The sequence below is a fragment of the Dermacentor silvarum genome, chromosome 8 (genome assembly GCF_013339745.2).
Source record: "Dermacentor silvarum isolate Dsil-2018 chromosome 8, BIME_Dsil_1.4, whole genome shotgun sequence".
NCBI classification, from domain to species: domain Eukaryota; kingdom Metazoa; phylum Arthropoda; class Arachnida; order Ixodida; family Ixodidae; genus Dermacentor; species Dermacentor silvarum.
In genome coordinates, this window is record NC_051161.1 from 82000696 (window position 1) to 82016723 (window position 16028).

Below are 16028 nucleotides of genomic sequence, written 5' to 3' on the forward strand. Positions count from 1 at the left end.
GTGTGTCCTAAAATCGATATCTAAAAAAAAAAGTATCTTGTCTTTTTTTTTTTTTTTTAGCTACCCGGACATTGCAATATTTCCAATATTTCATGCATGTTCGCCTCTTGAGGTAGTCGACTTGAACAGGCCTAATATGCGCCATGCAATTTTTCTCTACATCTCTTCGAACTAAAAAATAATAATAGTAAAAAGAGATGCATGGTGTGCTAACTCTGGAGAACGACTAGAAAGGGGAAAGGGGGAGGGCGGTGCAGCGCACTAAACCACGAAAAAATCTAGAGGACAAGCTGGGCAACGAAGCAAGATATCTGGCTTTGTGAGCTGGGCGAAATTATTGGCCCCACGCTAGGCATAAAGTCATAAAGTTTCCTGCAGGAAACTGTATGATGCATGGATGGATGGATGCTATGAGCGTCCCCTTTAATTGGAACGGCCGGGGCGGTGGCTTGCGCCGCGAAGCTCTTATTATGTTGCCTAATATCCTACCTATCTATGTACGCGCGCACGTACCATCTATCTGTAGTACATGCGCGGCACGATATACTGCTGGGGCACGCTGAAATGGCACTTAGCTGAGCAATAAATAAACGACAGGGCCGTAACGCAATGCTAATCATTCCGATACAAGTCACACAGACGTTTGCAGAAAAACCGCGAGCTGCACTATGGTTAGTGTCCGAACCGCAAACTTGGAAGCTCCCAAACGCACATATGCCATTATTTTAACCCGTAATTTTTGCACAGAACTGTGCAAAACTGACCGAGGCGGTGAAAAGAGCGCGGCAGAGTGAAGAGAGAGAGAGAGAGAGAGAGAGAGAGAGAGAAAAAGAACTTAAGAAAGAAGAAACAGGCAAGCAGGAGCAGACGACGCCCGTGCCTTAACTGGAGCATTAGAGTTACCAAAGGCCCGTGGGGAGCATATACAGTAATTCAAGTTTGTATGGGTGTTCTGTGGTAATTCTATGGAGCATGGACGCCTAGCGTCGCGTAGCGGTTTGGAAGAGAAGAAGCGGCGAGAGTGATGTCGTTGAGCGCACTACCAACAAAAATGTGGAAACTACGTCAGACCGCGATTTCTCGCTCTCAAAGTCCTAGTGGGGCAGCGGCAAAGGTAGAGTGTAGCAAGGGTGCATCGGAAAGTGCTGACAAATACAAAAGTGTCGCACCGTACTTCACGCGTCGCGCGCACTACGATTATGGAGTACGCTGCTGCTTCATCATTCAATCTGCGTAGGTTCGCAGATCTTCGCACATCTGAAAGTGACGGCAGTGACATCATCTCAGCAATCGCGAACGCACGCGAGCGAAGCAGCGGCAGGGCGCAAAAAGCGCCGAAAATAAGCTATGCAGAAAATCGATACTGTACTGTCACCAATGAGCCACAGTTTCGCAGAACACACTATGAGGCCTTCAGCTCAAAATTTTTGCCACTATGCTTCTAGTAAACTCTGTTTCGGAGTACTATAAATTCACCGCTTCTTTAAATTTGTAAATACTTCCGATTACTTAAATCAGCTCTACGTCTTGCCTTCCCGTCGGCACAGAATGCCACCAGTCCAATCGTCATCGCAGCAAGCAATATATTTTTGACTCGTAAGTGTACATAAGTAGATGAGATTCGCATTTCGTTGTATTGATATTAGAGGGATTGAAACAGATGCTCGGCATGCGCTCGTTGTTTGCTTGGATGGCATGGCTTGTGTGGGACGTTTATAATTAGAGGCGCTTGTTGTGCACCACAGTCGAGTGCGAGGCACGGCTGTAGGCGTAAAAAAAAATCTCAGGCTAAAAAAAATACCCTCTTTGTTCTCTCGCCGAAATTTGTGTTTCTGGATTGCATGCGGTCGTATATCGCTATGAAAACATGGATGCGGCGCATCATTTTTGAATGGGCGCTGGAGGCGGGCGCTCGCGTTCGCTTGCTTCGGGCGGTTGTGGTTGCCTTGTGCGGTGCCACGGGATGGGTCGCTGTGGTCAGTTCATGTGGTCAGTCATTAGCGACCTAAATTAAAATCGACGTTTAAGATCGCGCTTGCGCGGTGTTATTAATATGCGCCCGATGTCACTTGCGGTTCGGGGCATTGTTTAGTTTCGTTTTTGGTGTACGCTTGTTTTCGGTATTAGCACTTTGCCTCAAAAAGCAGTCATGCTGAACGGAGGCGCAGGTGCGAATGTCCATTTTGCGCCCGCGTTGGACCGTGCCTATCGATAGCGAGCAGGAAAGAGCGTTTGCTGTAGTTTCGCGGCGGCGTTCGTTCCTTCTCGTGCGCGATGTTCTAACGTGCGTTACGCTTCGTGAAATGCGGATTTCTTCTCCAATTCGTGTCATATCTGCGAATGGCATGCCGAAAAATAAGCCCTAAGCGTACTTTTCTCGTGTGAAATTTGACTGCGCGAAGCTGCTCCCGTCGATCCGTGGTTTAAGCGTTGCCGTCCAGTTTCGGTCAGGTAAGTGTTGCGGTGGCCAGCTAAGCGATGTGTTTTAGCATTCCTTACGACTTGCGCTCTTCGGTAGAATGAACTTCCGAACACATGCCCTTCCAACAAAATTGTTATCAATTTCGCTCGCTCGGAAGTGTGCGTGCACGTCGTTGTGGTTACATTAGGCTGAATATTTAGAAGCGTTAGCATTTGCTTGGTTGCATTGAAGCGCTTGACATTTCCGATTTATATATTTTTTTTTCTTTTACGCGCAGAGACTACCCGTGGGCTGCACGCAGCGCAGCCGGGATGACCCTGCAATACGTTTGTCCCCTATGCCCGTACGAGACGCGGGCACGGGGCATCCTCTACCGACATTTGCTCATACACACCGGTGTCAAGCCGTACTGCTGCGAGAACTGCGGCCGCCGGTATGCCCTGCCTGAAACACTGCTCGAGCACATGGCGGCTCACCGCAGGGAGCCGCCGTACAAGTGCGGCCGATGCACGATGGCACTTGACCACTTCTCCGAGTACCTGAGGCACCAGGTGTACCACATGCTCAAGAGCATCCACCGCTGTTCATTCTGCGGCGAGGGTTTCGTCTGGAAGCAGGCCCTCAAGCACCACTGCAAAACTCACAAGGAAGGCAAGCACCTTTTCCACATGTTCTTCCGGAAGACCGCGGGAAGGCGGAGAACTCGGTACCAGGACGAGAATGACATGCCCCTGGACCTCAAAATGAAAGTACCTGTCCAGGCGGGCAAGGGCTCTCGGGACTTCCCCTTGGAAATGAAAGCCGGTAATGGATTGAGCAGGCTCGGCGAGCAGGACCGGTCGGCTGGATACACTCAGCAGCCCTCTCTGCAGCCACACCCGTTTGGCAACCTCCTGTCACCAGGTGGTCCATCACTTCTTGACAGCTACTTCAAGTTCTACATGTATCCGCATCTAGGTGCACCACTACCTTACCAGAATGGTGCCAACCTGCTGTCGTCCGTGTTGCGTGCCTCACCCAACGGTCACGAGGATGAGGATGTGCTGATGGAGGCTGGCCTCTACATCTGCCGAGTTTGCGGCTGGCAGTTCACCAAGGTGAGCCACCTAACGGCCCACATGTACATCCACACTGGTCGCAGGCTTCACAACTGTGACATCTGCGGCAAGAACTTCACACGCAAGGGCTCTTTGAAGCTGCACCGGCTGCAGCACCACGAGGCAAAACCGCACCAGTGTGACATCTGCCACAAAACCTTCTTGCAGGCTCGTTACCTCCGTGCCCACCTGCTAGTCCACCGCCGGCAAGAGGCCACCTCAAGACCTCCGGAGCCAGAACCCGTGCCCAAGCGCCTGGATGTGCCCGTGGTTTCACCAGTGTTCCAGGCTTCCTTCCAGAGCATGCTTCACGCTCCGGATATGGGGCCGGCGGAACCGGAGGCTGCTGAGTCTCCCGAGTCATCCGGCAATGCTCCATCGTCTGCTCACCGGTGCCCGATTTGCCAGAAGGGCTTCTCGCAGCCATACAAGCTGCGGCGCCATTTGGTGATTCATGCCAGTCCCCGCATCCACCAGTGCAACATCTGCCAGAAGGTGCTGCCCTCGGTGACGGAGCTGCGCAGCCACAAGAAATCGCATGGCCGCACCAGGCAGCACTGCTGCGAGTACTGCAAAAAGGATTTCTCGTGCTCGTCCACACTGCGGCGCCACGTGCGCATCCACACAGGTGAGAAGCCCTACCAGTGTGAGGTGTGCCTCAAGCGCTTCTCGGACCTGTCCAACAAGAACTGCCACATGCGCACGCACACGGGTGAGAAACCTCATCGCTGCCAGGTGTGTGGTATGCGGTTCTCCCTCAAAAATGCCCTCAGCTGCCACATGCGAAACCACATGGTCTGAATCGGGCCACTTGTGACGAGGGCAAGGGCTTGTCACACGCAACGAGCATCACATTCTACTCGAGGCCAGTAACAGTACAGTAACGCTGTCCGCTGTAAGTGCCTTCACTCAGAGCAGCTTGCAAGGCCTGTTTGATGATGTACTATGCTTTTTCTTTTGCTTGCTGGTCAGGGCATCCTAGAAAAAAAGAATCCTGAAAACACTCATTCACTTGGCTAGCAAAGTACATCTGGTGTATTCTTTGGTAGCAGGGTTGGGGTCAGTAAGAGAGGCACCTTTTTATGAATTGTTGCAGACCGTGGATCAATGCCTCAGTTGCCGCCATCTCAGTTCAGCTTCTGAGAAACACTTGTGGCTCCTCCACAGCCCGCAATGGTCTAACCTAGATGCAAATATGCCGTAGGGTGTGCTTGGTGTTCTCAGAAGCTGCAGTGCAGGGCAAAATTGTAAATATTACTAGACTTGCTCGGGGGGGGGGGGGATAGTTTTGGTAGGACCGGAATATGCAAGTTCTTGATCCAAGATTCATAACTTATATAAATTATATATTGCGCTTGGTGTGCACACAACAATAACAGCCACAATATACTAATCTAACAGGCTACTTGGTAACAAATTGTTTCTTTCAAGGAGCATTAGGTATCATGATAATTCTGACCACATTGGCATCATTAATGTTTTTCAATATCTATAGGCTGCTGAGCACGAGGTTGCGGGATTGAATCCCGGCCACGGCGGCCGCATTTCGATGGGGGCAAAATGCGAGAACACCTGTGTACTTAAGATTTAGGTGCACGTTAAAGAACCCCAGGTGGTCCAAATTTCCGGAGTCCCCCACTACGGCATGCCTCATAATCAGATTGTGGTTTGGCACGTAAAACCTCATAATTTTTGCTTTCTAAAATCTAAATACATTAACAGTTTTGTGCTCTTTCACCATCAGAATGCAGCTACTATGGTTAGGAATTAAACCAGTGGCAAAATGTCATAGCCATTAAGCCTGTGTTGCAACGCTGTATTTTTTTTAGTGTTAATGTTCCTTTACAAACTGTGTCAAAAGATCCATTGACATACGTGTACAATCAATTTGTGGTAGTTCAAACTGAAATAATTCAAAGTTCCTGATAATTAAAACTTATTTGAACCCTTAGTCAGACCTTCTTCATCTTCAATGCAGTTCGATACAGCTTTATTTGAAGAAGGCATTTTATTCATTCAAATATTTTGAACAACTGCAAAAGAATATGGGGACCCAAAAAGATGTGATGAGAGTGCGTTCATAAGGTGTGAATAGTCAGTGTGCCAGCGGTCGATATTCAGGCTGTTGGGCTTACAGGAACTACTGCAAAATTGCACTACGCCCTGGATCGTGTTAGTAGTCCTGATGTTCTGGATGAGGCATTCAGTGAGATTTCCTCTAATCACTCCTTTTTTCATAAAGTATTCGTAAGTTCTGTGTCGGCCTGATTTCACAAAGTAGCGGTGATCCAGTGGCTATGGCATTCTGCATGAATTGGTGCTGGGTTCAACTCCTGGCCACAGCGGCCGCATTCTGATGGTAGCGGAATGCAAGAGCACTTGTGTACTGCACTTTGGGAACACATTAAAGAATCCCCGGGGGTCCAAACAAATCCAGAGCCCTCCACTACCAACTGCAAAGTTTTCGGACATTAAACTCTATGATGATGATAATTAATCCTTTCCATAATTCATTAAGAGTTGTGCAGAAGAAGGCATAAAATTGATTTGCACTGACATGTCTATTTGTATAAAAACATTTAGTCCTGCTTGGTTTTCATTCAACTTGAATAATTCAGTCATCAGGCAATTCAGACAACAATCTATGGTTCCTTGGGAGCTTTAATACATGCAGGTTGGCTACATTTGTTTTGTCTTTATAACGAGTAGATTTGTGGCACACTAAGTAGAAACTGGCTCTGTAACACCATCAGACACGTTCCTATTGATTATAAAGTATTTTATTTTCAATATGGGTTGGTCTAAAGTCCATAACTGTAACTACGAGACAAAAGCCACCTGCACATTCTTACACACATGCAATGGTTATGCTGTTTTCTAAGCACGAAGAGGCCAAATGGCGCAAGAAGTTGAGCTAGTATGTATGCTTTGGTGATAGCGAAATGGCATGAAAAGTGCATGCTCCTAGGAAAACATCTTTGCATCCTATGTCTCAAGGTGCACATGTTTTCTTTTTGAGATCCTTCGTTGTCCTGAGAACATCTTTGAGCATGCGGCGTCATTAGAGAGTTTTAGCTTGTCAGTATACATATTTTTATTTACAGAATACTGGTGGTGCAGGTGAAAGCAGCAGTGCTGATGGTGACAGTTTGGGATGGTGTGTTCAAACAAAACACATTACAAATGTTTTCGTGTTGGAAAATGTGCAGCCAGTATACGTGTATGAAGATTTGTTACCACCAATGCCTTTGTACTGATGGCATCTTCAGATTATTGTTTTCAAGCACTCTAAAGCACTCCTAAAGGTCGAAAAGGGGTGCTCTGGCTACATTTGTATGGTCCTTTCCAATTGCTCAACTCCTAATTTAAATGCCGAGAAGCGCTCCCAGCATCGCCGTCAAAGCAACCAAGAAATTCGGTCTGTTTCCAGTCACTTGACCCCACCCATACCTGTGGTTGCACCTGCGAAGGGGGACACTCGCTCCATTCACGGCAACGATTATCATCCACGTATGACCCGCTGCGGTGGCTTACTGACTGTGGTGTTGCGCTGCTAAGCACGAGGTCGTGGGATCAAATCCTGGCAAAAATGCCTGTGTCCCCGTGCATTGGGGGCACATTAAAAGTCCCCTGGTGGTTCAAATTAATCTGGAGTCCCCCACTATGGCGTGCTTCATAATCAGATCGTAATTTTGGCACGTAAAACCCCCAAATTCATTCATTCATTCATCCACGTAGGCTGCCATTACCGCACTGTTTCACATCTAAACGCAGCCTACGGCGACGCTAGCTGGCCACGTCCCCCTTAGCTTTCGCTTCCTTTCCTCTCACTGCTCCAAAAAGCAGTTGTTCACTTGGCACAAAATATCTACCACTTGGACGCAGACTGCCTCCAGAATCGATCTGCTCAGATTTGGGGGACCACAGCGACCATCTAAAGATGCCATTAGTTGTAATAGTTTCGCATGCCCTAGTGAAACTTTACAAAACCAGATGCTGCCACAGTCGCAGCTGTACCCACCTCCATCCCCAGTGTTGTGTAGTAAGCAGTGATATGTACACAGACAAGTTAGAACAATATGCTAACAAAACTCTGTAGCAGTGGAAAGTGTTGATTGGGTAGAGGACATTTGCAGCTGCACTGTGTGAAAGCGCTTCCAGTGAGGTGTGCTGGGCTTCCATGAGCATTGGTCTGGAAAAGAACAAAGGTGCACGAAGCAATGGTTGATGCATGTGTTGTGTCACATGCCCGCATGTGCACATGTTAATGCTCTATTTGAGTGCTACAGCCTCAATATTCGTTTTTCATGTACCTGAAGAAGGTTGCAAGACATACAGCTATTTTCTCTCACTTTTCTAATACCTCCCCCTCCCCTTTGTTTCTTGTTCTTTCCTTTTTCACCCCATTGAGGTTTTGTCTGCTCTGATATCAGTTCGGATTTATTGTTTTAGGCTGACAATAGTCGTCCAGCCGCTTTTAGAGCCCGAGTGACTTATGTGAGGAGGTAATGCATGTTGAAGGAGCACTGAAGTGGCCTAGTTGGTGCGTACTAAAGAGGGAATGAACAGCACAGAAGATAGAACAAAGTTTCGGATGGCCAGTGCAGTATTGTGTCTGCTGTCCTACGTTTCATCATATTTTATGTGTGATTTGCTTCTTCTTTAAAGCACATAGCTTTACACCCCACATAGCTTTTACAGTCAGAGTTCAATGACTCATCAACAGTATCACTCTCAGTTTCTTTCTTCAAAAATTGCTCAAATGGGTCTCGGCTAACGTCTAAAAAGTGTTGCATGATTTGAAAAGCGTTGCATTTGCGGTTCAATGTGCGATCACTTCGCACTCGCTTTAGTTTGTTGTGCTGCTATTGAAATGACTACAGCTGAAAGTGCTAATTTTTTAGTATAAGCGCTATGTTCACTTTGTTGTGTTACAGTAATGCGTGCATGTGCTAGCTGTAGCCAGCTGTCATGTGGGCGCAACCTTGTACAATTTTGTCTGAACCAGTCTCGGTTTAGGAATGAATTGGCACATCTTATATGTTTAGTTTCTGTGCCCATGTAGGCACAAATGCCGTCTTTACGTTATGAGTAAGCTTGCTGGATCAATGCAATCTTAAACCACTGTTGCTCTAGCATTAGCTATGGTCGTTGAACACAGTCTCCACTGAACTTGTTGAGATTTATCGATGCCAGTAGGAAGCTACTGCACCTGTACGACATGAGCTATGGGCTGCACAGGCTGATGATTGGCGCCATGCACCATCAGTTATACTTTTGTGAGTCAAATTGGGTTTTGACTATCGAAATTGTGACAGTGTGTGGCAGCAATTTATGCCACGAAGTGAACTGTGCAGTTCATTTTTATTAAATTCAGCACTTGTTTAGTTGACATAAGTCAAATGCATTTTTATTTGACCATGCCTCAAAAGTCCCAGAAGACTTCTACACTTCCTTTAATTTAAAGGGACAGTAAAGGCGAACACCCAGTCAAACTGGATTGGCAAATATACTTCTGGAATACCAGGAACGTCGGTCTCGCCGTGAGCGGTGTCTCTTTAAAGAAAAGATACAAAATTGAAAAATAGGCTCGGGATATTCCCTGGCTAGTTTCTCACAATGTCATCAGATTTGGACAGTGTGTACTTGAAGTTAATTAATAGTTTATAGACAAACAAAGATTCCATTGCATTCTAAAGGAACCAGTAACTCAATTTAGTGAGTTTTATCATTTCGGTACAAAGATTAAAGGCTCTTCACATAAAACTCTGACACTGAAAGGACTCGTGTTGGTAAGTTCAGGTCTTCCTAGCTCATCTGTTACCGTTTTCAGGTCCACCTTAAATGAGTAAGTGCAGATACTATGCATCCTGGTGAAGGCTTCGTGTTTGTGCAGTGTGGTATAGTGACATCACCTAGCATGCACTCGGTTGCACCTTCTTCCATATTTCTTTTGAGTGTATGTGATTACATCACACCCACAGGCCTTGGCTGCGAGTGGTGCTAGGTAAAAAATCCCTGAGTTAAGCTTGTACATATACACGAATACTCAAGAAAGTCGATGGAAGGATGGCATTGTGGTAGCTAATTTGTAAAGCACCGCACACATAATCCGGATTATATGGGTTTGGCTCCCACCTGCTGCACGTTATCTTTTCATCCACTTTCATCTCCCTTTTTTGTATTGTTTCTACATTTAAATCAGACGTAGAAATTAATTTCCCCTGTTCTTTCTCAGGCTTCAGTATCTGTTTCTTTGTATGGTTGTGCTTAGACATGACGCACGAGAGGCTTCAGTCAAGATTACACTAACCAGTGCAAACACGAAGTGAAACTCGTTATCGCAAGTAAAAATTTTCATGATTGGACATATGACACGCAAAGGGCTTATGCGAAAAACTGAAACCTTTCCTTCCTTTTTCTCTACTAATAACCAGATGCCAAGCAAACTCGAATAGGGTTTTCGAGAAAGAATTCACCAGCATAAACGTACTTAGTGTTGCTCTTTACTGTCCCTTTAAACATTAGATGATTTGAAGGTTTTGTTGGAGTTGAATGAACCGGAGTCAGCTGCGTGATTGTAATCCGAGTGCTTTGTCATGGTGAAACCATCTTCATCGGTCTGTGATTCGACACTACTTGCTTTATACAGGTGTTTTCTAACTCTGTGGCACTGTAATGTAAAAATACTGAAGCATTCAGCTAATGGGGTAGTCGCCATGATGATCATTGCAGAGCTCCAAGCAATCAGCGTTGTTATTTTCTTTGTGCCTCTGGGCTACCAATGATAAGACCGGTTTGCGAAAGCAAATCCAAAGGGTCTAAACGTCAAGCGAGCAGTGAGGCTGTTGCCGCTGTTATAGTCTTACAGACTTAATTGTGAAGTTTGTAGAGGTGCAGCTTTATTCTCGTAATCAAATGGTAATTTCGTTGTCCGTGTCCATACCTTTGTATTTGGACATTAAAGGCTGGTCAAGATGTGCATCCATTAATGACCTTGTTATGTGGTATAGTTTTGAGTTGTGACTTTTTTGTTTGTATGCCGGTGAAGGCAACTGCTCATATTGAACATTTTCTTTTTCATAACTGTTACGGTATTCGTAATGTGGAGTTGATAAAGCTTGGCTGGCTTAATTGTCTTTCTCTTTGTGGAAGGGAGTATGCGTAGGCCGTCGAATTAATCTTTAATGGTGTTGGTTGACCTTTGTCTAGCTGCGCTTTATAAAGTGGCACATGCATAAAGATTTGTGATTGTGCGATTTGAGATTGTGCCATGCAAAAGGGATTTTTGCATAACCCCCTTTTTTTTTGTGAGGTTGTGCACAGGTGCATGTTAAAGATACTTATCAAGCAATGCTTCAACCTGCAATTATCATAAGCTTACATGGAAACAGGGTTTCTCACTGTGTTTGATCTCTTCATTTTGTGTAATGTGCAGAGTGTGTACTTCTCTAAAGGCAAGTGTTCCATGGCTTGCAGATTGCAGCATGCCTGTTTGAAAGGCGAGTTGTGGTGCATTTATTTTGGCTTGTATTTGAGGGCACGCTTTTGTTTGTCATGGGTGTCCTGCCTCCTTGTAGCCTCTAAAGCTGCGACACTGAACCATGAATGTGTCAGGGACTCGTTGACTTTTGAGAGTGTTAGCATATCCTAGATGGTAAAGTGAAGCAGAAATTCTTAAAGGGGCTTTCCAAATCTCTGAGAGTCACCGAAATAGGCTCACATGATCGCATTCATTCAACACAGAAGTTTAATAATTGCTGTTGTTTTACATCCCAAATCTATAGTTTGTCTGTGTGTGGTGTCACAGAAGACAGCTGTGGAATTTGTGACCACCTGCAGTTCTCTTAATCCACGCCTAAATCTAAGTTCTACTCAAACATTTTTTTTTGCATTCCGCCCCCCTTTGGAATGCAGCCACAGGCATTGGGAGTCCAACACATGACTTTGTTCTCGGAGGCAGAACAGCATAGCTACTGAGACACTACGGCGAGTAGAGAAATTTCAATGCGTACAAAGAAAGTTGCTTTCAATTTGAATTTGAGAGACCCTCCCTCACCCATTTTATTCTCCTACTGACATGTACCGACATAGTCAGTACCAGATGAACATGCTCGCAGAGCAGGCAAGTCTTGCCATTCGCATGCCATTGTTGCCTGTTTATTGTTGCCCATTTCCATGAGTGCTGACAGCTGTTGCCGTGGTTACAACAGTTAGGTAGAGTAAATCTAAATAAAATACAAGTGACACTGGACATTCTTTTTTTTGACAGCTTGAAGGAAATGACTGCTGACGAAAGGGAACTGGCAGTTGCTCAATAAGTTTAAAAAGACGGCTAAAATCCCACAGGAGATGTCCATAATCTCTCCGTAGTTCCGGAATGCATGTTTCCTTCTTTAATCTGTTTTAGTGTATCTGTCTGAGCAATATGGTGGAACAGTAAAATTTACAACAATATGTCACCACCAGCATACATACGAGATCTGTCTGAAAAGCATCCTTTACTTTAGGGAAAACTACAGAGTGCAGGTTGGTAACATTCAGCATTGTGGAAGGAGGGTCTGTGATGTATATAGCCTGCAGGTGGCATGGGCATCACTACTGTCTGGTGTTGTGCTGTACTGTCATCTGGTTTTCTTCCAATTATAAGTGGTCAAAAATGACAGTGAATTGTACAAAGACTATGTGCAAAGTTCTGTACAAAGTTTGGTGATACTCAATAAGAAGTGATTCGCAACATGCAAACACCCCTTGGCAACAATGATAGGGGCATGAAACAGATGAAAATGGGGTACACCTGCATCAAGGATAGCCACACGTCTGTGGAGAGAGCCACACTGTGGGTGGTCATCAGCAAGTCGTAATGATGCAATTGTTGATGGACTGCGAACCTTGATAATGAGAGAATGTCAGTTAACTGTGAGAGAGAAATTGCCCACCTGCAGATAGCAACAAAGATGCTGTGAATTTCATTTCAAGTATGATTTTTGTATGCAGCGCGTAGCTGCAAAGGTTGTGCCCTAGATTTTGCGAGTAGAGCTCAAAGACCTGGCAACCAGAAGAGAATAATGCCCCTGTTCGTGCTGGTTGTATGATTGTCATTTTGGGCACAGCACAGAATTTGGGTGGTTCTTCAGTCTCCCTATTCAGAGGTGGCCCCATACAACTTCTGGCTGCTCCTAAAAATCAAAAAGGAATGCATTTTTGCACCGGTGAGATGGGTGCAGAATGCAAGAACACTCATGTAGCATGCTTTGGCTGCATATTATAGAAAACGAGAAAGTGAAAATCAATCGGGACCCATCCATTATGATGCCCCTCTTGACCGAAAAGTTTATGGAACCCGGGATTTGCAGTTTTGGGATGTCAAACTTCAAGGTCGTCTTTTTCTTTACAGTTGTCAGAACGAAAACTCGGATCCCTGGGGTGCAGCCAGTGACAAAAGTTTATGGGACCCGCGATTCGCAAAGAGGCTCAATTCCCGAAAAGCCTTGTCACATAGCCGTGAATTCGAAGTTTCAATCTCTAGTAGTTTTTTCACCCTATACTGCGATTAAAAAAAATTAGAACAGTCATACCACAGCAGAGCCACAATTCACATCCGTTAAGCATCTCGTGTCCTGTAAACTTTTGTTGCCAAGTATCATTTGCAGGAAATTCTGACCAGTAGCTTCGTCTTCCTGGCCAAAAGAAGTTGCCCGCTAGTACAGCATGACTGTCTACCCTGCTTAGTCCTCGCTTTTACTTATTTTTTATTATTTAATCATAGAGGCACTGGCACTGTGATGGTCTTTATGCTTGTAAATTGACCTTCATCTGGTAGTATACACTGACCTCAATTGTTTTGCCTGTCACTGCGTGTTATAAGACTGGGTGATACTCATGGCACGGAATCTTACGCTCCAGTGCTGGCAGCGTCATGCTCCGACAAATTACTCATTTCTTGGGAAATACACTATGCAGCCGTAAGGCAAGAAAAAAAAAAAAACATTGTATCCAGCTACCTGTGCCCCCGTCTCCTTTGCGGGCCTGGCTTGTGTAAAAATACTGTTTCACATTATCTTGGAGGTGTACACAGTGTAAATAGATAAACTGCAGAGAATCCAGCGATGAGCTGCATTTAAAAACTGTTGTGTGTCCAGTGATGGCGCCGAAGTCTTCTGCTACCTCAGCTGATCATTGTCGTCTTTTCATAGTGAGCAGCTTGAATGGCTGTAGTAGAAGCAAGTTACTATCTCTCTCCCTCTTGACCCAAGGTGTCTGTCGCTTTAATTTGTTTGGATTTCTTATTGATATGCTGGTTTTTCTGTGTATGTGTGTTGTGTGTGTTGCATTGTTGGTACCCTTGGCCAACTGAATGGTATGACGCTTCGTAAGGCATTGTATTGAACTAGTGATGAAGGGCATTGCTTCATTTGGGTATTATATTGCGAAAACTGCTTTTCGTTTGTTTGTCACGCTGTTCTCTGTCTGTGTACAGCTGTCAGTCATGCGTGGCTGTCTGTTAGCAATTTTGGTTGTGTCGAACGATAGCTTTGTGACGGTCTTTGGCAATGCGGTGAATTTTCTCGTTGCCTTTACGCCTGTTCATTGTTCGCAGTCGTGAAACATTTATCATAAGTTATCTCCACTTATCACGAACTGTTGAACAGAACCGGTGAAGGTCGTGTACTCACACTAGATAGATTTATTCTGTGAAACACCCTTCACAAGACAGCTGAGACATTGATACGAGCTACATTGAAAGGCACACTGTGAATTTGCTGCTTAATTCTTTCAGTTTGGTAATGGCGTATTTGGCTTTGCGCCTGTTGTGTAGCAGTTACGACTGCGAGGCACATCCTGTGCTTATTACTGGAGCAAGTATGTCGTAAACTGACCATGAAGTAGTGGTTGTACTAAAGCTGCTTCCCTTCTTTTCAGGCTTTTAAATGCTTAGCAACCAGATTTCCTCGATTTGTGAAGAAAATGTATTATTTGCTCGACAAGTTCTGTGCAAACGCTATACTCTGTCTGGCCAATTGCATGCAGTGCATTGAAGCCTACAGCTCATGTCAGCCAATCGCTGATGACATGAGCGGCTGTACATTTTAGAGAAGGGAGGAGGGCTCACCCATTTTGCTCTACTGATTGTTCCATGAAGGTACAATTCAGTCGGCATTGCACGGGGAGCGATGACACCTTTTTTCCGGCTCTCTTCTTTGGTTGGCTGCTGTGACTCGTAGCTTTCCCTTCACTGCTAAGAATTAGTGAGATGGAGCATATAAGTTGCATTCGACACTTGCAGTTTGAACCTTAAACAACACAATTTGGAGGTTATACTAAACAAGGAAGAGTGTCTTCCCTGTCACCAGGAGCACTGCTGGTTGTTGTGCGATTGTATACACATTTGTTTTCTGCCGTCACCATGCACACTTTGGCTCTTGATGGTCGTACGAGTAATTTACGTATTTGTTCAATTGACTGAAAGGCAAATGCTGAAGTTATCTTGCTTCCAAGCACTGTATTGCTTTGACTGGACTCATCACTTCCTCTGTTTTGCTGGTATTACTTAGGAAAAAGTTATACTTTACCTTTGGAGAGTGTGTGGATATGTTCATGCAATGCTTGTCCAAAGCTGAACAGTTCAGCAACATTGTCACAGCTGCTGCTGGTTCTGTGTAAATAATCCGTGTTCCTTGGAAGTTGGGGAAATGTCTAGCTACCTCAGGTCATTGACCAGCCACTACTGAAAACGTCCATATGTCGGGCCAGTATCCACTTGCCGGCATTTAAAGTCCTCAGAATTATTGTGCTGCACATTTTTTGGTGTTTAGCACTTTGATATGTAGTGTCTGTTTATTGCTTACAATATTTTGAAAAAGATGTTCTTTTTTGGCAATACTTCAGTCTCACCTAATAGGTAAACTCTGTAGTCCAAGCTTTTTTTCTGCATAGTATGCAAACATTGGCTCAGATGCTGACATTCTGAAACAAAAGAACAAGCAAGCAAGATATTTGAATAAAAATTGTGAGAACTGCAGAACTAAAGATGTGTGTAAACATGTAGGGTACCAGAAAACTCACAAACATGTTTTTAACTAGCATTATCTGATATGACATATTGCAAAAAATGGCAGTTCATGGACTGCTCTTCAATGAGTAGTTTCTTGTTGGAATGCTTAATCATCAGCTGACAGAAAACATTTAAAAGATCTTGCATCTTCTGTTGGTATTCCTACGCACATGCTCATAGAAAAAGTTGTTTCTGGTGCCGCAGTCTCACAGGTGCTTTTTGTGAAGCCTGCTTATTGAGACACCAGCATCTTGCAATTTTCTCTTATGATCTCTCATTTACATGTTTATGCTTTCGGGGGCATATGCAACACTGGTGTTGTTCATTTACATGGTTAATTTTGCATTGTTTGGCATTTGTTGTGAGGAATTGTGGTGTGACATATCATTGAGCAGGAGCTTTTTATTATTTTTTGTTTTGTTTTACTGTTTACTTGGCAAGCAAACAAGCATGG

The 16028-nt window shown here is 44.9% G+C and overlaps 2 protein-coding genes and 1 long non-coding RNA gene across 5 annotated transcripts in view; 2 read left to right on the plus strand and 1 right to left on the minus strand.

Moving 5' to 3' along the window:
* LOC119461488 (procathepsin L) overlaps nt 1–16028 on the minus strand; it is a 392372-nt gene that overhangs the window by 106098 nt on the left and 270246 nt on the right. The window lies entirely within an intron of this gene.
* Nucleotides 1533–4635, plus strand: LOC119461489 (zinc finger protein 729). Of its 3 annotated transcripts, none has more exons than XM_049673124.1 (2): nt 1533–1596; nt 2700–4635. In XM_049673124.1, exon 2 carries the CDS (start codon nt 2734–2736, stop codon nt 4318–4320), a length of 1587 nt encoding a protein of 528 aa, XP_049529081.1. In that variant the 5' UTR covers nt 1533–1596; nt 2700–2733; the 3' UTR covers nt 4321–4635. The 3 variants fall into 3 exon arrangements, with proteins under 3 accessions (XP_049529081.1, XP_037578754.1, XP_049529080.1); XM_037722826.2 differs by lacking the exon at nt 1533–1596 and having other exon boundaries at nt 1626–3519; nt 3688–4635; XM_049673123.1 differs by lacking the exon at nt 1533–1596 and adding an exon at nt 1627–2451.
* The window catches only part of LOC125947790 (uncharacterized), a 54592-nt gene continuing 43802 nt past the window's right edge, over nt 5239–16028 (plus strand). Inside the window, exon 1 of the long non-coding RNA XR_007468483.1 lies at nt 5239–5604. This is a non-coding gene — a long non-coding RNA (uncharacterized LOC125947790). The remainder of the gene's footprint in view (nt 5605–16028) is intronic.

Excerpts from the sequence above, each read along its gene's own strand:
- LOC119461489 (XM_049673124.1), top strand. The coding sequence starts at position 2,734 with ATGACCCTGCAATACGTTTGTCCCCTATGCCCGTACGAGACGCGGGCA.